General features: G+C 42.0%; 2 protein-coding genes across 2 annotated transcripts; one reads left to right on the forward strand and one right to left on the reverse strand.

The window, feature by feature from the left end:
* Window positions 1-394: 394 nt before the first annotated feature.
* dusp1 (dual specificity phosphatase 1) lies at window positions 395-3,735 on the reverse strand. Its single transcript, XM_079228953.1, has 4 exons — window positions 3,120-3,735; window positions 2,745-2,890; window positions 2,375-2,594; window positions 395-1,664 (listed from the first exon to the last, which is right to left on the reverse strand). The coding sequence occupies exons 1-4, from the start codon at window positions 3,526-3,528 to the stop codon at window positions 1,309-1,311; spliced, it is 1,131 nt and encodes a 376-aa protein (XP_079085079.1). The 5' UTR covers window positions 3,529-3,735; the 3' UTR covers window positions 395-1,308.
* A 3,444-nt stretch (window positions 3,736-7,179) lies between these two features.
* On the forward strand, window positions 7,180-23,553 carry ergic1 (endoplasmic reticulum-golgi intermediate compartment 1). The gene is made up of 10 exons (XM_079228665.1): window positions 7,180-7,261; window positions 12,417-12,478; window positions 16,192-16,264; window positions 16,708-16,802; window positions 18,896-19,020; window positions 19,629-19,733; window positions 19,873-19,933; window positions 20,177-20,277; window positions 21,007-21,129; window positions 22,209-23,553. The coding sequence occupies exons 1-10, from the start codon at window positions 7,242-7,244 to the stop codon at window positions 22,314-22,316; spliced, it is 873 nt and encodes a 290-aa protein (XP_079084791.1). The 5' UTR covers window positions 7,180-7,241; the 3' UTR covers window positions 22,317-23,553.
* Window positions 23,554-23,836: the final 283 nt, after the last annotated feature.

A 23,836-nucleotide genomic window follows, 5' to 3' on the forward strand; every position in this document is an offset into this window, starting at 1 on the left:
AATGTCTGGGTTGTAGACTGTTGGGCAGACAAAACAAGCAAAGACAACATGGGCTTTGGGAAGTTGTGATGGCCTTGGCTGCTTAGTTGCAGCCCTAAAATGTTTGTACTACTGGCCACCTACATATTAGATGGAGATAATCACTTTTGGGAGACATTCTGTTAATGAATTTGCTTTGTATTTTGGACTTAATTGGTATAATTATAACCTGGAGATGCCACATTGTTAACATAAAGCTGTTTTATGTATTAGCGTTAGGTACTTGGCATATAGGTAGATAACCAGTTGTGGCATTTATTACAAAACTACACCTGTGTTGTCAAGGTACATCAGTGGCCACTCGTGAATACATCTTCAGTCAGACAAAACATTTAAAAAAGTGAACATCTTCAACTGAGTAAAAAAGTCAGATGATATTTATTAAAACGTATAAAAAACAACAATTCAACAAAACATATGCAAAAATAGACATGATAGAGAAATATATTACTTTAGTTCAATAAATATATGTCAGAATGCAGGCACTGAGGACTACATGTCCCCATTTTAGTAGTTTAGGGGTTCAGCGCTGCAGTACACAGTACAGAAACATGAGGTATTTAATGGTCCATTTCCCCAATGTGTCAGGATCGTCAAGGTCTCGCGAGGTCTTGAAAGGCAGGTATTTGCATTTGAATTGGCGACCAATTCAACTCTCACACTGAACATGAAGATTCCTGCCACATCTACACAGAAAAGAGGGGGATACATTCATTGTTCGTCAAAAGAAGGTGTAACTTTCGTGCCGTGTTGGGCAATGGGTTAACACGACTTTCTTTAACCAGTACAGAAAGCAAAATTTACATTTAAGAAGATACATTCCTGAGACAACTGTACTCTATTTTGTTTGCTAAAAAATGATTATCAAAAGCATTTGCCTTCATGAAAAATAAAACTATTTAAAAGTCGTTCCGTTGAATAAAGAATATTCAGATACTTCTAACTTCCTCTGAGGGAACAATCTCAACTACCCGTTCAGCCATTTAGGATTAAAACTGCAGATGACTTTCACATTTAGGAGGCACAACATGTATACGTATGTATGGTAATCTAATCTCCCTTAGAAGAGGCCAACCTACAGAGATTTGGCCAGCACACCACACAGTCAAATGAGCTGACCCCAAGTAGTAGTTCCCATTCTGTCCAGTGATACCAGTATCACAATAAAATGGCTTACAATCAGGCACGTGTTTTGGGCAGTGCTCTTAGCAGAGGCACTTGTGAGTTACAGTTCAAGTCCAAACAAAGTCTGTTCTCCTCACACCTTCCTCAGCAGCTGGGAGAGGTGGTGATGGGACTGTGGAGGAATGAGAGCTGACCAGCTGAGGCGTGTACAGGGATCGACACTGGGAAATTGAAGACTGTGCTGTTGTTGCCAATTGCTGGACTGCCCGCCTCTGAGGAGCAGGTAGACGAGGCCAGGACCTGGGACTCAAACTGGAGGAGCTGACCCATGAAGCTGAAGTTAGGGGAGATGATGCTGCGGCGCTGCTTGACAAACTCGAAGGCCTCGTCCAGCTTCACACGGTTGGTCCGCATGAGGTAGGCAAGGCAAATGGTGGCGGAGCGGGAGATGCCAGCTTGACAGTGCACAAACACACGACCTCCTTTATTTCTCACCGAGTCTGGGGGGGAGACAAGAGAAAGCAACATCAGTTCACTGTAAACATCTATCAGGTGATGAAATGTATTTGCAAAGAATGGAGGTTTAAAGACTGCCTGTCACAGGAAGGTAAAAACACAAAAGGTCCTTGCAACACTTTCAGATGCTATTTGAATTCAACAGCGCTCATTAAGACACAGGAACACAGTCAATGGGGGTTCAGGGTGTGAGCTTGTGGGGGTTATTCCCCAAGGAGGCCGTCTGAATGGACAAAAGAGGGGAACAGACCCCTGCTGGGTGTATTGATCTGGGAGGAAGGCCGACAGTGAGAGAGAGGAGAAATTGCCTTTTGTTTAGCCAGAACAAAGAGATGCGTGGAGGGAGCCATTCAAGCCCAGCCAGCCTTCCCACTACAACACTAGTTTGGGGCCGCTGCCCCGCAACTCATTAAAAAGGGGGCATCCTTTTTTTCTACGCCTGAGAGGTGCTGGTGATGAAACCACCATTATGGTGGAGTGGGGAGCCCGTGCCGGGACAGCTGGTCGGTTTTGGAGGGAACTTTTTTTAAGATTTAAATCCAGCAGTCAAAGAGTGTTGTGAAGGAAGAGGGGGGGTTGGGTGTTTTTTTTTGTTGCTTGCCATCAACGGGCTCTGGTGGTGACAGCTGTGATAGGCGCTCACATTTGGCAGTTGAAGGAGCGTGAAGGGGGTGAAGATGTCGGATGTACTCACCAATAAACTCGATCGCCTCGTTGAACCAGGAGCTGATATCGGCTTTGTGGTTGTCCTCAACGGGGATGCTCTTGTAGACGAAGGAGTCCACAAAGTGGTTGGGACAGTTGGCAGAGACGTTGATCAGAGCGGTGATCCCCAACATGTCCAGCATGTCTTTTCTTGAAGCATGGTACGCACTGCCAAGGTACAGGAAAGGCAAGATCTCTACAGGACCGCCCTATCAGAAACAAATAAACAAAGTAACCCCAGTCAGTCAGTTTACCAAAACAGTACAACAGGAAGTGAGAAACAAAACAGAGTGTGGCGTGCACTCAATATTAATTGAGTTAATTAATATGATATGTTTAACACAAATAAAGACACTGACCTGGTCATATAAAGGAGTATTGCATGGACTACAGCTGGGGTCTGCACTCCCAGGATGGCTGGAGCTCAGGGGCAAACTGAGCCCTTGTGGAGGGGAGGGTTTGGTACAGGTCTCTGGATACTCTGTGGAAAATGTCTCAAAACCACCTGAGAAGGGGAGAAAAAGACATCTATATCAGATCACAGCACAGACACGTTTAAATATGGGGTGTCCAAAAAGGTGACAACTGCTCATGGGTCTATTTTGGTACATTGTTTACTCCAGCACCAGCTGGTACGGTGACAGCTGTAATCCGCATTTGTTGCCCCGTTGTTAAGATACAGTGAAACAATTGTGTGAGGCAGTCGAGAGACCATTTTTGTGTTGTCCCCTTACCTTTGAGAATAAAAACCCTGGCTCCGCAGGGGTCGCGACACAGGGCTGACACAGCCAGCATCAACGTCCCGTCTTTCTTCGCCTGGCTTAGGTCCAAACTGCGGTCGTCCAGCAGCACGACCGACTGGTACTCCCCGGACAGGAGCCGGCTCCGGGTGTCCTCGTTGGGGACAATGTGCTCCAGACCCAGACCCCCCCTGGCTCTCCGGCGCACTATGGTGCTGAAGCGCACGTTGGTGGAGCTGGAGATGTGGGACGAGTTGAAGGACAGGAAGGAGCGGCAGTCCAGCACCAGGCAGCCCGGGACGTCGTCCTCCAACAGGCAGCGGAGGGACTCACAGGCGATGGTGGGAACCTCCATTATGACCATAGTAGGACGGCGGGATAGATATAATAAATCCAAATACATAAAGCTTGTACGGCCGGAAAACAGACGTTGAGGTTGTTCGGGAAAGAAAAAAAACGTTTCCCCAAAAGTAATGTTTGAAGCCGGCGAGTCCTTTGTTCCGGTTAGTTTGTTCAGAGAAAAGAAGAAAAACCCGCTTTAAGTTTTAAGATTATCGAAGCTGGTCCTCTTCTTGAGGGTATCCGGTAGTTTTTTTTGCTTCTTCTTTAAAAGTTAATATATACAACTTTACAGTGAGTTGCTCTGCCTCTGAGTGGTTTGAAAAGCGTTTATATAGTGCTCGTGAATGAGAAAGCGCTAACGTCCGTAGGCCCGCCCCTCTTGGCTTCCTGCCAGCGCTGCAGACGTCATTCCCCCGCCTGGCCCCGCCCCTCTCCACCCAAGACAGGACAGGGCTCGTGAACAATCTGAACATTTCTGTACGTGCGCACACAGAACGTACGCGGGCACGAGTCAAGAACGTTTTCACTGGGAGACTGTCGTCTATTTTTATTTTTTTTATTTTAATCTTTTAAAATACTTGTAGAGTTCAAGAGTTCTTAGGTTTCCAAATTACAACTGCTCGCGTTAAATGTGTGTATGTCAGCCAATAAGGAATTTGCCAAATTTTTCCATGATGTTAGTGTTTAATTAGATTTCTATTTTGCCTCTTCAGCTGAGAGTTGACAAATAACAAGATAATAAGTAAATATATGCCATGGGGGCCATAAAAGTTTATTCTTTGTTTTTATTAGTCAGAGGTACATAGTGTTCAATGCCCCGAGAGCAAAGGCTAACCATAAAAGTTAATCACTGTATAGAAATCTGAAGTCCAGTAAATTTCCACATGCTGAGAAACAAAACACTGGTCTACCAAGAAGACAACAGCAGATGGAGATCGCTTGACCTGTCCCTTCTGTTTCATTTGTGACCTATAATTGAAACAGAGGAGTTTTTGCTTTCCAAAAAGTGTATTTTAAAAAGCATTTAGCGTACAATCACTCTGGGAAACCCTTTTCATTTGTTGGTGTGGTTGGCTGACTCATGGGCAACACTGCAGTCTCATAATATGGAAGCATGATGATCATTATTGACAGACAAACAGGCGTCTATAGTGACAAGGGGATGTTTTGAAACTGCAAAGCAGAGTCATGACGGGATTGTTTTGTTGTGAAATAAATGTCTACGAAGCAGACTTCAAGACGAGAAGTGTTGGGACATACCCTCCCAATCAACCATTGAGTTTTAGCTCAACAGTGCCTCAAATATTGTTATCTTATTGCCCAAAACACCCAATTTATTTGTAATAAAGACAGATAGATAGATAGATAGATAGATAGATAGATAGATAGATAGATAGATAGATAGATAGATGGATAGATAGATAGATAGATAGATAGATAGATAGATAGATAGATAGATAGATAGATAGATAGATAGATAGATAGAAAGATAGATAGATAAATGGATAGATAGATAGATAGATAGATAGATAGATAGATAGATAGATAGATAGATAGATAGATAGATAGATAGATAGATAGATAGATAGATAGATAGATAGATAGATAGATAGATAGATAGATAGATAGATAGGAAGGGTGGAGGCTTTAAGGACACAAGCTTAACCAATCACAACAAAGTGCAAAAACTCGCAGCCGGTTTAACCTCACACTCCTGTGAGATGAGTCAACTGCGGCACATGCTGAAATGTTACACACTCTACAGTGGAGGGAGGCGGGCTCTGAAAACAGTGTGTACCAAACATTTTGTCCTCAAATGCGTTCATAAAGGGCCGGCCTACGTGCTAGAAATTAGGAAAGAATTCAAACACCTGGTGAAGTTGTGAGCAATAACAGCGAGAAGGGGCCTGATGAACAAACATACAGTTCAACTGGTTAAACCTATTGGCCATGATAACCAGAAAATATGACCATGTATGATTGAAACCAAAACATGAATTTACTTAACAAAATGATGACATTTATTTGCACAAATGTCCTCACAGAATACAAACCTGTATGGGCGTGTCTGGAAGTGGGACAGAATATTTAAACAGAGCATCAGATATTTCTCTGTTTTGGATTCCCATAATTATAGCCTGTAACCAACCGTAGCTTTCTCACCCAGAAAGGGAAGTGAAACAGAGGACGACACAGAGGCATTTCCTGTGGTCCGACCTCACTGTCACTTGCTGTCATCCCTGCCTATTTACTGTCATTGTCACTACAGGCAACAGCTGAGCCATCAGTGGGAAAACACAGGGCATATCCTGTCTTCTAGTGTCTCAACAACTCACACGTTATTTAAGATGAACATGTTTCGTTTCATGTATAGTCTATATGAGTGTGAGGAGAACAAAACAAAAAACATATTTTTTCAACATCATCAAAGCATTATATCTCTCTCTTTTTCTAGGTTATAATAGGAACCGAGGTTAAAAAAATACCTATATTCTAAACACGTTATGACAATGGATAACTGTAACGGGAACATTTAGTATTGCTGAAAAGAAATTCCCATACAAATTAACTTTTCAATCTCATAGTCAATTTACCAAGCACTACAAGTTCTACCATGACCCTTTTGCATGATAACAAGCATATGATGAATACTTTGTAAACTTTTCAGACAATACTCCAAGACTTTTTGTATGTTATTCAAACTGTGTAATTAGTGTGATTGGGGCGACTGAGGGCATTCAATTTTTTAAATTTGAATGAAAAAAAAGTTTTTAAGGCAATTTTTTCACATGGTTTGTTCCAGAATGCACTGCAGTTACTCAAACCAGGTTGATAACTCTTTACTTGCGGTCATATACTTAAAAAAAAAATCATGTATAATGCACTATAATTTAGATGTAAGCAGATATAGGGTATACTATAAGATATAATATGATATATAAGTGTTAATTAATGTATATCACTTACAATTATATTCTGTGGTATTATTACATTACATTGTCAATCCCCAGTTGCACCACAGAAGTTTCCCAGGAGGAAAAAATGTATTTTCTACTACACATAAATGATACAGTATACTGTAATTTGCTGCATATTTATAATGTTGGTCATATACATTTGATGTCTTTTTACACTATTTCAGGATGGCTTTTTAACATTTGGCCAAGGAATTACAGATATATTAGGCACACATGTGTAAAAAGTAAGTCTATGCTGTACTTTATTAAAGGCTGCTGTTACCCCACCCTACAATGATTGTCCAGGGGCTGCAGATGGACTTTACTTGTAGGGCACCTTTAGTCCTCCTATATGGCCGCTCAAAGCGCCAGATGGAAAGTTAAATCTGGTGCAATACATCTCTTCTCTCTATGATTTTAATATTGAGTGTACATGGCCCCGAAAACATACATTCATGCCCCACTCTTTGTTTGTAAACATTTCTTTAAATACATATATAGTTCAAGGAATACAACAATATACTATAATTATTAAACCTCAAAATAATGTATTTGCTTATATCATAACGTTTTAAAATATTAGACAGTTTTCAACGAACGTTTATTAACACAAGCTATTAAAATAAAATAAAAACGTTGTAGCAGGAAGAAGAATCATCGCGAACCGGAAGTAGTGTTCAGCCAATCGGCTTCTGCAAAGCGTACTAAGCTGACGTCAGCCCGGTACCGATGAACAACCGGTAGCGTTGAAGAGAGCCGTGTGTTAGCCCGTTGTGTGTAGCTTTGTCCGCCAATCCCCCCCAAACGTGCTAGCATCATGCCTTTCGATGTTAGGAGGTAAGTACGAAGCTTCCGTTCATTTCGAGTGAGGTGTGAAGAGACGGTGGCGGTGTTTATACGGTCTGTGAGCTCCGGATGAATTCACCCAACGGTCGGCAAAGCATCGCCTACGAATGAGCGAGTCCAAGTTGTCACGGTGGTGTTTAACATTGGGCATGAATGGGCTCCATTGTCGCACGGGGCGCAGACTTTGTGTTGCAGTTGGCGCAGTGATGCTCAGGTACGCTCACAGGAGTGTTTTGAGGGGGTTCCTGGCTGCGCAGCGCATGGGCAGACGGCCTCCTCCATCCCTGATGCATCCTAATATGTGTGTAGGACGTGAAACCCGCCTCATGGGTATAGTAACGGTTGCATTCAATACGGCTTTGGTCATAGCCGGGTGTCAAATAGACAAAACAAGGGTGACGTCCTGATCTAGTCTCTTAGCTCCACACTTCCCCCAATACACAAACAGGGTAAAAGCATTCCAATTCATGAGCTACCAATAACCAGTCAAAAACACGCAATAAACATCCAGAAATCCACCTGGCTAACAGAGCCATTCCACTAACCTATAGATACCGTTTGATTTCGGGCACCGAGCTAATAGTCACACCTACAGGGCTGGCGACATTGTCAATAGATCACTCTCCTCTCAAAATATAGGACCGGCTGTTTGTGTTTAGTGGTCACTTCATAACTTGGGCAGTGGCTGATACTCTACCGATTGGTAATCTGTCAAACTCTTGCGGTCGCAGCCACATATCCACGCATTTGATTAGAATGTAAAGTATAAAGTAAGAACTTAAAGTAGTTGGGCTGCAACCAACAATTTAGAATTTCAGTGGTTTTAAAGCAACAATTCCAAACGTTCTCTTATTCCAGTTTCTCCGATGCAAGGCTTTGGTTGGACACAACGAGCTGTTTGTAGGTGTCACCTTGAAAACGATGGTCAGTTGTGGCCCCGGACAAGCACACAGGAGATTATCCGTCAAAGTGATCACAGTTGTTCTCGTCTTCCAAACCACAGCTGTGTTAAATTGACCAACATACAGGATCTGGCGTAACTCTTGTTTGCGCTACAACAGTAGATGATCTATGTATGAGGGTTGTGTGAGGGCGGGAGTGTCATTGGGTCATCAAGGTCATGTCTTGTTCAGAGGCTTCACTCTGACTCAATCGTACAAAACCTGCGTTGCACCAGCTGGAAATAGTTTGATTGACCAACTCCCTAGTAGTTGGGTTTCGAACACTCAGAAATACATGGGGTTAGTCAGCAGTGTGAGACTGTGGAGCAACATAGATTACTGTAGATTACACCATGAGCTAGGGCAGCGTGTATTCCCAGAATGCTTTGCTGTATTTAACTACCAAATATATTAACCACACCAGAAGTAAGTTCCAGTGTTATCGATGATTTTTTTCTTTTTCTGATGGACCAGAAGAGACAAGCATTGTGTTAATACATCTGTCATTACTTTAGGACCGCTGACTGTGGCACTCTCAAATATTTAGTTTCATTGTTAAAGAAGGCTTAGTCGTACCCTAAAACAACTGGGTATTGTAGTTTTTAAGTAAACGTTACTTAAACAGTAATAATGCATTTGTTTCGGACTATTTTCAGCTGTAAAAAACGGAATTGTTTTGGTTGCAACGTTTGTTAGTTGGATCAGTTAGTTGCTGGTTTTGGACTCTTCATTGAATTTGTTGGTGGAAATATAGAATATCACCGTCTTTATGCTTTAAAATGTAGTAAAAATTTTAGTTTGAAACAGAATTCCGATCCATAAAGCAACCGTCTTTTTAAAAAAACAACCTGATGTTAGTCTACTCAGAAAGAGTTTTCTTCACGTGCCCTCTTAAAATGCTTCCTCTGTGTGTTATGTGTTATTACTAAACACGTATTATACTGGATGTGAATGCTCTGAAAGGCCTTTATCCACCATACATTACCTAAAATGGTAATAACACTGGAATAGCTGAATGTCATAGCTTTCTGGGCTGCTCTCAAATGGTTTTTCAGCAGTAATATAGACAAAGATCAGCTTCTAATAATACGGATAAGCTCATTGAGAATGACTTAACTGGAGCTCATCTGTATGAATAACTGAAAGGCTTTTATCCCCAAGTTGTATTGACCCTCAGATTATGTCATTTATTGACACACGCAGGTTTGGTTTGCGCTAACCTGATTGTGTAATGTGTTTGCTCCGAGAATAATTAGATCATGGGGACTTCAGTAAGGAAGTGTCAATAGATGTCATGTCTTTTTTAATTTTGTCCGTGATGAGGGACTGTTTGCTGTTTGATACTTGACAAACACTTGGGGCAGGTGATTGAATAGAAACCTACGTAAAAGAAAAGCCTTGGTACAGCTCGTGATGCGACATGATCAAAAGTGAGAAGAACATTTATCACAAACATCCGTTATGTGGCTTTGCTCGGCAATACATAAAAGATGCACTTCTGACTCACTATGACTCATTCGCAAGATACGGTCTATTTAGCGAGGGCCCTTGCTTAAAAAAGCGGCCCTGTGGTATCAACAGAGAGATGCTGGTACACCATGTCCTCACTAATAACACGTGAGCCCTTCTTACAGACGACTGAGCAGTGGGAAGTGACGGACGGAGGTGTGTTGACTGTAATTCAGGAAATTACCAACATCAGCCACGGACCGAGAGCTGAACTCTCAAGAGTGAGCATTAGTATTCATGGATACAAAGTGTTCTGAGTGGAGACAATTAAGTGTAACCCAGTTCTCATCCAACCTGAAAATAAGTAAGCCTGGGTGTATTGGATGTGCCACATGGACTATTTATTTATATTAAGTAGTTCATTATGATGCTTTTCAATAAGGATATTTTAAAGTAATACACTTCACTGAATATATTTCTCCACAAAACAACTTTTTATTTCTTTCAGCTTTTTAATATTTTATAAATTTTTATTTTAGCTCATGCATTTCAAGTGATGCATTTTGATATATTTTAAAAGCTGCCTTGCCATATACAAGTATAATTGAACAAAGGTATGTGGATGTCATATATTCCAAAAAACTGGTGCATTATACATTATATTTTCTTTACTGGCTTTATCATTAACAAAAATGTGTTAAAACTACATAAAAGTGTCGTAATTTTGTTTTATTGGTTGGCTATAGATGAAATGAGTGCCTTTAGTGATTGTTTACTTATTTTCTTCGTACTGGTCTTTTCCACTGCACCAGTAGCCTGACTTCTCTACCTCCAGTCTGTAGGCGTCTTCATCGTCCCTCGAGATCACTCCTCCCATTGTGGTGTCGTTTGCGTATTTCAGAATCCTGATGGAGTTTAATTTAGATCTGAAATCATTGGTAAAGAGGTAGAAGGGCAAAGGGAACACAACACATCCCAAACGGGGTGGGAAGTGACAACCTGGCTTCTGTCCAGGATCCAGAGGACCAGTGAGGTGTAAAAGTTCACGTCCAGGAGTTTCCTAAACAGCTTGAGGGTCGATAGTAATAAAAGCAGAACTGAAATCGATGCACAGACTCTGAACTGCTGGTTGAGTGTATCGTCTGTGGACCGGTTTGGTTGATGGTGCTGTGATGCCGTAATGTTATTTTTGCCCTTGAACTTCAAGGGCAATTCAGACCCTGTGTCCAGACTGCCGGCGGACAGATGTACAGTATCATCCATCTGAGACTATTTTTAAAGTTCACATGCGTGGCATCAGTTTCCATCTCGCGTCGCGAGGGACCAGGCAAGTGAGATTTAGTTTCCTCGTTCGTATTCAAATTTAGCAGTGGGAAACTCTGACTGCAGAAAATAAGTGATCCAAGAAGTGAGGATCCTGAAAAGTGTTTGCAAGGTCTCTCTCTCTCTCTCTCTCTGAGATTCAGACAAGCTCTAAAGTTATTGTTTTTATTTCCTGACCAAACCTGACTGCTTTAGAGTTTAAACCGAGCGAGTTTCCTTGGCCACGTGGGTCACATATTCTCTCCACAGGTGAGCGTGCGATCCTTGAACTGATGTCAGAAATATGGAAATCAACAAAACTAGACTCTAAAAGGTTTTCACATGGCGATGGTGTCTGGGTGGAGAGGACGGGAGGAAGGAGGCCCTCCCTCTGCACGCCAGAGCGTTACATTCAGGAAGCGCGTTCCTCAAGACGTTATTCTGATGCTTATTAAGAGGAGGAGAGACGAAGGGAAGCTGGCCGCGGTGTTTAGGATCCAGGGGTCCTTGAGCGGCAGACGAAAACAAAGGAGTGAAAGCGGAGGCAAAACAAGAGAAGCAGCGGGGTCGGGGCCGGACAGGAAGCCCTCCCTCCCGCTTCCTCCCCCGTCCTGCTCTGCATCAGCTGCGATTATTTCACCGACCGCTCTCTCGGTGGAAGAAACGCAAACAGATGTGAGTGTTTTGGAAGGAGACGAGGAAGCGAGTGAGAGTGGAGAAGAGGGAGGGAGTGGGTGGGACCGGTCAGCGATGATGAAGTTTGGGGATCGAAAATGTTTCACTGCCCGAAAAGGACATGCGCAAGAACTCATGAACCTAAATAGTTTTGGTGTTGAGTAGCAGATATTCTCTCTCTTCTCTTCCCCCCCCCACACACACACACACACACGCACACAGAGAGAGACACACACACACACACACACACTAAGACACATACACTTTCTCAGCGTCTCAAATGGGCAACAACAATATTTCATGAGGGAGTTGATTGTGTTGGGTTGCAATGATCCTCCTCCACTTCTGATTCACACAGTCTGAGAAATTGGTGTGAAAATGTCAAGTTAAAGGCAACTTCCACTTACTGCCAAGGAGCGAAAACCATATAATTTAAAGTTGTGTTACTGCAGTTGAGCGTGTGTGTGTGGGCTTTGTGTTTTTCTGTGTGTATGTTGGTTGCGCGTCATAGACCTTTTGTTGGGGTCAGGTCAGAATTACAGAGTACATATTCAGACGAAGAGGTGTTACCCTGTAAAATGTGTGTGTGTGTGTGTGTGTTGCGGCCGGGGTGTCTGGACCTGTTGTGTATGATGGCGGTGGTCCAGAGCTAACATTCCACCACTCTTTCGTAATAACGCGCGGCTTTATGGGTACAGAGTGTTCTTCTCTTCTCAGCACGTAGTGTTTACGTTTTCTTTTCTTTTCTCTCACTCCCCTTTCTTCCTTTCTCTCCTCAGATTCGATATCTACAGGAAAGTGCCAAAAGATCTCACCCAGCCCACATACACGGGCGCTTTCAGTGAGTAGTCCTTCACCCACAGCCGGCCCAAATGATGACCTTTTTTTGAGTTTTTATTTGGATATTTTGTTTCAGGTTTTAGTTGCCCACTTGTCCACATATGTATGTTGGGTTAATTATGTATATATGTAATTTAGTGCAATACAGCTCTAATCCCTATTCGGTCTCAAACTTAAAATACACATACTTTGTGTCTTAAAGATCGATACGGCCCTTATGTCTGTTCATAAAATATGAAACTACGGCCAGTAGACTGTTGTTTTAACACGCGACTGAAAGCAGAGGAAAAACAGCTCAACTCGTTCTGTTTGAAGGGAACATAATTCTCCTCTCAGCAGCTTATAACACATTTACACCCAACCAAATGACTAGTTTTATTGTTGTTTTTCCACTTATGCGCGTATTAAACAAATGAGAAGTAATGCAATAATTGGTGAGCATGAGAAGTGCTGGTGGTCTGATTTAGTTTGGACAGAGACAACTTTTGTGCCAAGCTTTGCGAAGTAGCTATTGGTTCTAGCTTCATATTATTAATAATAATAATATTTTAATTTTATATAGCGCTTTTCTAAATACTCAAAGACGCTTTACATAGGACAGACAAACGGAACAAAACAAAAAATAGAAAGACAAAGGAGCAAACAAAACAAATTAACAGAACATTGTTGGTACAAAAGAACAAATACAATGAGTCATGTAGGGCACACGGGTTAGCAGGGGACATTTATATATTAATATATTAATATTGAAACCAACAACTTGTTGTTTCGACACTTCTGCCACGACAATTACTATTTAGCATGCCGTGTAGTTTTAAGCAGTCGAATGGCGTGAAAAGAGTCTGGGCCGGGGAGAAGTTGACAGCTGTAGTTCAAGTACCTGCCTGTCCCAGCGCAGAGGCACATCCTGACCTCGTAATTCAGCACAGGCAGTACCGGCCTACTATAGCACAAACTAATATGGTAAGAATGTCAATAATCATCTTCCATCGCCTCAGGCACCTGAGCGGGAGAAGAATCAATGGCAATCAGGTCACGAGTTGACCTTGTCATTTATAAGAAATTGGCTAATCATAGTATGGAAGTGATTATTCACTTCAAAGATCTAATGACACACCTTTGGCTCAGTCATCTACGAGTACTGGTTATTCATCGGTGAGCTGATGAACAGAATGACGAGCCCCAAAAACAAACTGATGACAGAACGGATAAGTGGTGCTGTCATTGAACAGTTTAAAAACGGATTATGAACACCTTCCTGGATGACAGGGAAGAGAATGGGTTTGCTAAAGATACACACACATTATTATTTTTTTCGCCGACGAGGAAATGGATGGAAGTTTTTCCTGTTCCCAATCAACACCCTTCCTGTCTCCATTCACTGTCTAGGGGTGAGGGCATTGGGTTGACTATTAAGGCTATTATTGCGTCGCCCTCAGCAGGTCAACTCGCATCATGGCTTGTGTGGTTCTGAGGAGACCAGGAACAGACACCCCTCTTCACAAAAGGCCAAATATTTGAACCCGTCTGCTTTGTTATTCTGTTTTAGGGCTACATTCCTTTTATACCAGGGGGGTCAAACTCATTTTCACCCTGGGGCCACATCAGCATCATGGGCCCGGTTGTAAATATAATACATATAAATGTAACTACTAATGAACATATTGTTAAATAACTGTAGATATTGTACATGGATTTATATAAATGTAAAATATATGTAAACACATTATTCTGTTACTATGACATAAATCCATTTAATTTAGGGTTATGAAACCCACATAACTCCATCAAAGATCAAATTTAAAACAAGAGAATAACAAAGCTTTTTTGTCAGTTGAGAAGGACATAAGAACATGCATGTGGTCTGGGGCAGTGGTTCAACTGGTCTGGCTGGCTGCTGACATCACCCTGAATGACAAGCTGAGATCCAAAGCGAGGAACATTTTCCACTTCTCAAATTGATTTAATGCAAAGATGGTGCAGTTTGAACCTGAAAAAGTACACAGTATGCCAACACACAAAAAAGCTAGTTAGAAATATTTCCTTTTACACTCAATTTTGAAAAAAACCCCAAAGTGCATCTTAAGGACACAAGGTAATACAACACACATACTCATTTTATAACTTCAGCCTTTTTTAACAGACTCACAGTGCTTAAATGCACAAACATTTTTAAAAAAGAGTCGTGAATGAAGCGAAATATCACAAATAGTCCGGAAGGAAAACTTAGTAAAGCGTGTTGTGAACACAGAATTGAGGAGTGTGAACAGAGGCACTCTGCTGCATTCCCTTCAAAATAAAAGCACAGGATTTTCTTTTGCCCATGCAAAGGCCCACGACCGACTGAAAACTGGTCCGCAATGGTGATCATGCCTTTCAAGCCGCCGCGGGCCACATAAAATGACGTGGGCTGCCGGATTTGGCCCGCGGGCCTTGAGTTTGACACCAGTGCTTTATACGGTTACATTTTTTACTGTATTCACTTTGAACAATAACAGTGGTTTCCGGAGCCGTTCTATCTCTGGACACAATGTATCAATAGTTTCCGACGTCACAGTCTGAGTCACGGTGTTACTGTATTCGATTATGTGTGTCACAAGCGCTTTGTTAGAATTCAGCAACCTTTTGAGCCCATTTCATCTCGTGTGAGCACTGGGAAGGATGGGCTCAAGTTAAAAGTTAAAAATCAAAACCATTCATGTGAGGTCTTTTGTAAATCATTTGGCTAGTCAGTATTTCCTTTGTGGGGCTGTTGGGAGTTTAAAACGGTAGCAGCCCATTACGCTGATCTTTAGTAATCCTCTTCCAGTATTGCGCCCTTTGAAGCTCGGGATGAATTACTCTGTCTTCTTATGAACCTGAATTGATGACCTATGTGTCATAGAGACACTCCCTATTGTTTGTTAGTTAAACATTACCTTATGCAAAGCCCTGCCAACCACAAGGTCATGTGACTGTGAGATCCTAGGAGACAGTTGCCACGTAAACACGCCTCACCTGCTGAGTGAGAGCTTTCTGACCTCGGCTCTCGTCATACCGGATAAACCACAGTTGCGCCGACACAGATCGGTTACTTCCATATTTATCTTAGTAAACACATGACAACGTTTTATGTGACCTGATTAGTTTGACACATGAAATGAAACAGGCAGCTTGAGCTTCTCCTTTTAAGCTTCAGGCTCTATTTAGACTCAAACGGAACAAAAATACTTATTGTTTAAGGTTAATATCCCTAATTTGGTTTCTGTCTTGCTTTCAGTTGAATCCCTTAGTAAGAGCCATTTTTGGTCGGGGGGATTGTCGGTGTGTGTTTTTCTAAGGAAACCCAAAAAAGAGTTGTTTGCAGGACTTGCGTAGTATGAGCTCACCTCTTTTAGAGCAGATATGCTGTAATGGCTGCCTGTTGTGCTGCAATTTAATGTATAATTAGTGTAGCAGGGTCTTTGAAAAACCTGCGTAATGGGAGGGTTAACACCGCCAGTAAAACAGCTATTTAAGGACATTTTTTATGGCCGCTGTGATTTCATTAATGTGAATATCTTAGGTCAGCCATTCCTAAAGGCTGGAACAACCCGGCTCATTTGGTCTGCATCACCCCTTGAAATGCCGGTTTAACTGGAGATTAGTGCGAAATAAATGCCAATCATAAGATCAGCCGTGACTTAAGTGTTTAAACAAGATATCCATTCTAACTTTCTTCCTCTCTGCCCACAGTTTCCATCCTCTGCTGTTTCTTCATCCTCTTCCTGTTCCTGTCTGAGCTGACGGGCTTCATAGCCACAGAACTGTAGGTATCGCTGCATCAAATCTCAGAATAAGTGTCGTAACTCAACGCAAACATTAAGAGGACAGTTTGTTTGTTGCCACATGGGTTCAGAATCTGCTGAAATATACAAGATGGGGGAGTTTAGGATGGATGTCAATGCCCTCATTATAATATGTTCTGCTCAGCCAGTGTTGCATGCACAAAGACACTTTCCTGTGAGAAACCTTTATTCATTGTTTACATCAGCCTCATGGTCATGTGTAATAAGGGATGACTTGGGGAGGCGGTGGGTTGGAGGGTAACAGGAAGGAAATTGCTTCAGCAGAGATGCACAAATGTTCTCTTCATGCAATTTGGCAGAGGATGAATCCTCTGTTTTTTCTTTTTACTCTAATTGACTTTTTTTCTCCTCATTGAAAGGTTCAAGCTTATCTAACCTTTTCTCTCTTTTCTTTTCATTACAGAGTAAATGAACTGTATGTGGATGATCCAGATAAAGACAGTGGTGGGAAGATAGAAGTGAGTTTAAACATCAGTTTGCCACACTTACACTGTGATTGTGAGTATATAATAATATATACAACCTTACACCATTTCTTTGCATTACATTTCCTGTTTGTGTGTTTTTCTTTTTTTTTAATGGGCCTTTCTATAGTCTTGTTTTCCTGCTTTATCAGACGGTATTACACTTTTTTATTTATTTACCATGCTAGATAAAAAGATAAAGGATGCCTTGGATAGAGAAGACGACTCTCATAAAGAAGTAGTAAAGCTACATACTAGTTTGTATTCATGGATAACCAGATCACACCACATAGGCCAGCCTCCCACCCGTGCTTCCTGTTCGATGTCGCGCTGCCACTGCGCTGCCTAATCTGAGTTTGAGTTGCCCCTCGGCTCCTCTGCTGTACTTCGATGTCAGAAGTGGGCAGGACAGAGCGCAGTCACGGGTTATTTGCTCCTCATGACTCCCGTCAGAAACTATGCCCAATGACACACACATCTGCTCAAAATTGGCGAGGCTCTGGGCGCTCGGAAAACACACATTTGTTCGATTCCAGCGATATCCAAAAATGGCAACGCTAATAGATGCTTGTGTGAAAAATGAAGTCCGGATTTCAGCGAGAGAGGCTTTGGCATGCAGGCACACACACAGCTGTTGGCCATGTGTTTAGACGACCTCACTCACGGCATGCCTTAACAAAGTCCGTCTCATGCCGTTTCCAATTAAAGCTCTCGGTGATTGTATGTATGGTGGTTTTGTTTATTTGCAGAATTTAAAGTCATTTTTTTTCCTGCAGAAATGTGGGGCCCTCTTAAATACACGCGCTGGTCTAACCACTCAGCAGCTGTATGTAATGAGTAGAAACGTTCCTCGGCCATCCTCCCTGCGAGTTAATATTGTACATCAGTTTATTTTTCCAGGCCTCCAAACAGGTTGTCAACCATTACAAATTTACTCTGAGGGAGAAATCATTTCATCATGGAAAAAGCTGACATTTCCATCCCTTTTTACTATTTATCTGCACCGCTCTGCTGTTCCGAATTTAGACACCGTCTCCCTCCACTGACCTTTACGGGTTGCCAGGTCTTAATTTGTGACTTCATGGAAAAGCAGAACTGCGTGTAATAACCTTATAATAATTGTAATTCCCCCCATTCCACTTTGCATGAACACACTTTCAGTTCTAAATGTCTTCAAAAGGAGAAACAACCAGCTCAGACGCACTCGCAGTGGCAGACTTGACTTGTGTTCGTGTGCTGTATTTTGAGATCGGGGTTAGACGGAGGGGGAGTTGAACTTGTCTTGAATGTCAAAGGTCAGACAGACGACATGTTTAGCACAGGTCCAGCAGACGTCCCTCTCTGCACTGCTGGCCAACACACAGCACAGCGCAGCCCGGCTCTGAAAATAGGCCGCTGCCAGTGTGCCAACGCACGGCGGCCTGCAAAAGGTGGAGGGGGGGAGAGGGGGAGGGGCAGTGGAGTCTAGATGGAAAAACACAGACAGGCAGGATAGGTGGTCTGTTTGGACTCTGTGTGTTTACTCTGCGGGTCACTCTCTACAGGATCTCTCTCTCGTTATTCCTCCCTTACGCTGTTAACAAATATGTGATTGTTATTGTTATTTGACTGTGAAAGAAATAGAGCAGCAGCCAATAATTTCTTTGACTAACCAATTCATTGTTCAGTACATAGTGTCCAAAATTGTTATAATGTTTGTTTTGACATGTATTCATAATGTTGTGTCTGTGTAAGCACTCGCGTTAACTTATAATTTCAGTGTTAATAGTGTTTTTATTTCATTCAACTCAAAGAGTAAAATAATGATCTTGATTCTCGTACAAAATTGTGGCAAAAAAGAGCAAATGTTTGGTTTAAAGCTGAAACAACAAGTTAATCAGCTATAACAAAATACATTATTAATTAATCATAGAACAACTAAATGTTAGTTGCAGCCCTGTTTGGATACTTTTGCTTCACAAATTATTCAAGATAATAGTTGATTAATTTCTATTGTTTGACTAATTTCCTCAGCACTGAAAATAGTTCAAGTTTGTAACCGACATAGTAAACCGTATGTTATTTTGGTAATAGTCTCTCTTGTTCAGTCTATATTTAATCGTCTCCGATGTCTCCTTGTTTCTTCAGTGGTGGGTTTGGACATCCAGGATGAGATGGGCCGCCACGAGGTCGGTCACATAGACAACTCCATGAAGATTCCTCTCAACCAGGGGGATGGTTGTCGCTTTGAGGGAGAGTTCACCATCAACAAAGTAAGGCCTCATCCCAGCATAGAGAGGAGAAGAAACACACACGCACACACACACACTGAATGAGTTTTAAATGGCTGACCTGCCCCAGAGAAAAGCTAAAGTTAGCTGTTTTCATGTGCCCAGTAATTACATTACGATGGATTGGATATGGATCTGTTGTGGGACATAAACTCTTGGACTGCATGTTGTTTATTTGTCTTGGACTTGAGATGAACATAGAGCCCCCCGTCTGAGACGAATGAAGCCAGCCTGCTTCCTCCTCCAGTCTAAATTGAGTTATGTTAAATTTAAGAGCTCTGGGATCGGCTTCAGTTACATCTGCAGTCTGGGCCCCGAGAAGCCCTGTTTGTCCCACCGCCATCTTGTGCGTCAGTCTTTCCAGTCCATTTAAAATGATTAAACCAGCAGTGGTACATTTAACACACTCGCTTGTGGAGTATTTGGAAATATGTGAAACGTGTTTAAGTGGCTTTTTCTTCTGGAGAAGAGGGCCATTTGGTTTCCGACCAATTGCGTGTGTGTGTTCAGACTTGGTCATTAGTTAACTCAATGTGTTGCAGGTGCTCACATTAACGTGTGTTTGTGTGTTTGTGTGTATGTGTCTTCAGGTACCAGGAAACTTCCATGTGTCGACACACAGCGCCACAGCGCAGCCCCAAAGCCCAGACATGACCCACAACATCCACAAGTTGGCCTTTGGCGAAAAGCTCCAGGTCGGGACTCGCACTAAAACACACTATGGGGAAAAAATGGACACAGATAAAATCGACAGTATCGAGGCTGAACACAGATCTCTTTTCTCTCTCTCTCTCTCTCTCTCTCACTCTCTCTCTCTCTCTCTCTCTCACACAGGTACTAAAAGTACAAGGAGCCTTCAATGCTTTAGGAGGGGCTGACAAGCTGTCATCTAATCGTACGTATACACACTGCACATGTACTCCTCATATCCACGATGATGTGACTTTATGTAAGGCATGGTGGGATGCAATGAAACGGGACACCTAGTGGACGTCTTTTGAATCCAAAGTGGAAACGCAGCTGACCCAGCATCTCGGATGGGAAGGCTCCGGGCAGCTGCGTCGCGCTCAAAACTACATCCATTTGTGCACACTTTTCTTTTTCTTCTCATATTGAAGTAACTTTACTTCTCTTGCAGCTCTGGCCTCACATGACTACATCCTGAAGATTGTACCGACAGTGTATGAAGACCTATCGGGCAAACGGAAGTTCTCCTACCAGTACACGGTAGCCAACAAGGTGCTGTCTCCCTCCTATTATCCCCCGTTCCTTTCCCCTCTCACCTGTTAGATCCGACCCTCGGTGTCGTATGTTGTTTTTGCGCGACCATCTCAACATATGGCCACAGCGGGTTTTCCCGTGTTGCATTGTGCACTCACCTGGAAGTGAACGCTCACCCCTAGTGACTGGAAATGCGCCCCAGAAGTCAACAAACCATAAACACACTTCCTAGAATTGTGTTGACGTACAGCTAGTTTGGAGTTTGGAGTAATAACAGTGCAGATCAGCTGTGAATCAAGGATCAGGGCCTGAGCAGATTATTCCAAAATAAGCATAAATAAAGAATAGTGCACGAATCAATGCTTCAGTGTTTTTTTCTTTCTTTTCTTCTTTGGATTAATTATGTTTTTTTTTATGAATTCACTGACATCAATGTCATCACATAAAAATAACTCTCAACCCATTGTAGCCGCTTACTTACTTCATCAGATTTATTGAGCCAAGATTCATTTTCAATGAATCATTAATGACTTTTTAGTGACTTCATCTGAAAGCTATTCTATAATGAGTCATAAACGCCGTCGCCGCCGACCACCGGAGATGAGAATGAAATGACAGATTGCTCTAAATCGATTTCTAAACATAATGGGTTTGAACGCCTCAGTGTTTATTAAATCACATTTTCTCACCACGCGCAGCTCCAAAACATATTAACATTTAAAACGCGCTTTTTTCCCACCCACACAGGAGTACGTCGCATACAGCCACACGGGCAGAATCATCCCGGCCATCTGGTTCCGATACGACCTCAGTCCAATCACAGTCAAGTACACAGAGAGGAGACAGCCCGTCTACCGCTTCATCACAACAGTGAGTTAATGCTCCTCTGGGATTTAAATAAAGTAAATTTATTTTAATTCAGTCTTTAAGATGTCTTAAATACAGTTCAAACATAATCTGAAAATGTTTGTTGATCCCTATTTACACATCCACTGTCTCTTCTCTCTGGTTTGGTCTCCTCTGACTCCTATGGGAATGTTTTTCATATTAACATTAAAAAAAACAATACGTGTAACGCAAAAGTTGTTGCTTGTAGTGATGAACCTGCAGGGACTTTACTTCCAACTCTGCAGTTCCCCCCCAACCCATGTTTAGCATCTTTCAGCTCATTGTTTTGGATTCACAGCTGGCCGCTTGACTGTTTTGGTTCACTCTTATCAACGGTTCACGGCTCTGATAAGCTGACTGGTTGCTGCCTGCCCACCAAACAGCAGACAGACAGTTAGCAGCTAGCAGGTGGACAAAGTGGAGCATTTATTTCCCTCAGGAGTTGTTGGAGACCAAAACCGAGCTAAACGGAGTGAATACGAGACTTGCCTTCAATTGTTTTCCTTCTGAGTTGGATGAGAATATGGATATCTGTATAATACATATTAAGCTAAAGCTAGCTGCCGGTGATCTTGAAAGAAGGGAAAAAGATAACGTGTCTCTTTCCATAGATAACAAAGACCGTAAAAAAATTATAATATTTTCTCTCTCTCCGCCTCCTCTCCCCACTCGACCTTGACGGTTGAGGAATTTTAGCTGAGCCCGTACCACGTCATCAGCAAGGTTTCCTGCTGACTGATAATGCGGTCAGGATTAAATTGGCTGCCTGGCTGATGTTCTAAAATATGTTCTCCTGATCTACACCATTATTTGTCTTTTGAGTTGTTTGGGTCTGTGATGATGGCATGGTTAGGACATGACTGTCAGCATAGTGCAATAATGAGTCATGGTTTATGATTGTGAGTCAAGCTGCAGCAGGACTTTTTGCTGGATTCCAGCACATACTGAGATGTCATAATGTATCATTGTGATTTAACATGATTACAAGCAGCTGATATTGAGCCATTTTTTAACATATCAAAGTTTGGTGAGACTAACAGAGCGGCTTGTGTTCCCTGTAGATCTGTGCCATCGTCGGCGGGACGTTCACAGTTGCAGGAATCATCGACTCCTGTATATTCACCGCTTCAGAGGCCTGGAAGAAGATCCAGATCGGGAAAATGTCATGAGGACTGCTCCCCCCACTACATCTTATTTATAAGTGCAACGTTGCGAGCCTGTTAGCTAAATCCAATCCTGCTCTAACCCACTTCCTTTTGGAGATTTTTTTTTCAAGGCGACCAATGGAGTGCTCCGGCACTCGATCAAACTACCTGGCTACACGGCAGCGTCTCGGTTACTGAAGCTCATCTCAGGCTCCATCTGCTCTGGTGACGTGTGGACGCAGACTATCGCATGTCTTCTTCCTCCGTCTTCAGTGTCCGGAGAGGAGAAGAAGCTCTTTTGTTACTGTGGAGATGAAGTACTGTGTGCCTGGGTATTTGAAGACCTACCTGATTTTTCTTTGAAGTAAAAAAATTAAATAAAAAATGGATATTCAAATTTTTTTTTTTTAAATGTGTTGCACCATGTGACACATTTATTCAATCACAGGGTATTTTTCAAGTTGTGGCTGAATTATTTACAGACAACAGACCTAACTGTGTTTAAATGAATTTAAAAAAGTAAAAAAACAATCAGTCTAACTTTACTGTGTTTGTTTGTATGCCAAAAAAGGGAATTATCATTTGAAGGAAGTGTTCTGGTTATTAAGACTGTTTCTATAGGTCACACTGTCCATAAAACTGTATTTTGAATCATGTGACATTATATTTTCAGCCCATCTTATTGTATCTCCAGTTTCCACTGCATGTGCCTTTAGGTTCTTTCCTCGTCATTCAGGACCACCATCAGCTCCTCTGTCATTTCAATGACTGTTACAACTTACTTTGTAGATTCACTTTTTAAGAGGTTTCTTTTTAAATACAGGGATCATTGTTTCTCTTTCAGTCAATTTATACCAATATGCTGTTTGATATCCTAGCTTTGGGCTTTTTACAAATCATTTGAATTATTGCAAAAATATGTAGTGAGTGTCTGTTTTTTTTCTAAGAGAACGATTGATTTAGTTGTTTTTCTGTTGTCGTTTCTTTACACAGTACATGAACTAATTGAGTTTCTACGAAGTTGTAAATTGTATGGATGATTTGGTTTTGTAAGGAGAGAACTTGTAGGCCAAGGTGTTTGTCCTCTTGGTCATTTTTCTTTCTTTTATACTGCTGTTTAAAAGAACTCTGATGAGAACAGTGATAATCACAAGCCCTCAGAAACTGGTCTTTCAACTGTGAAGGTCATCCATTTCCTGTTCCGTCTCCAGTTACTCTGTAATGCTATGTGTTCCTTAAGTAAAGGTGCCATAGAAATCACTGTTGTATCCTCCGTGTGTTCAGGTTACTTTAAGCGAGCCGGCAGCCATTCGACATGTCGTGCTACGTTCATTTGGTTATATTTCCTAAGTTCTAAGGATGTGGTCTACACATCTCAAAGGGAGTACTATCCCCATGTATTATTTCATAATAAAGCCAAAATAGTTAAGTCAGGGTAAAGCTGCTGCTTTTAAAGACAATTATTTCACATCAAAGTCGTCTGCCTGAACCCCTTTTCCCCTGAAACTGACAGTTTACATGAATGTATCCATCAAGTTATTCAT

The sequence above is a fragment of the Taurulus bubalis genome, assembly GCF_910589615.1.
Source record: "Taurulus bubalis genome assembly, chromosome: 13".
NCBI classification, from domain to species: domain Eukaryota; kingdom Metazoa; phylum Chordata; class Actinopteri; order Perciformes; family Cottidae; genus Taurulus; species Taurulus bubalis.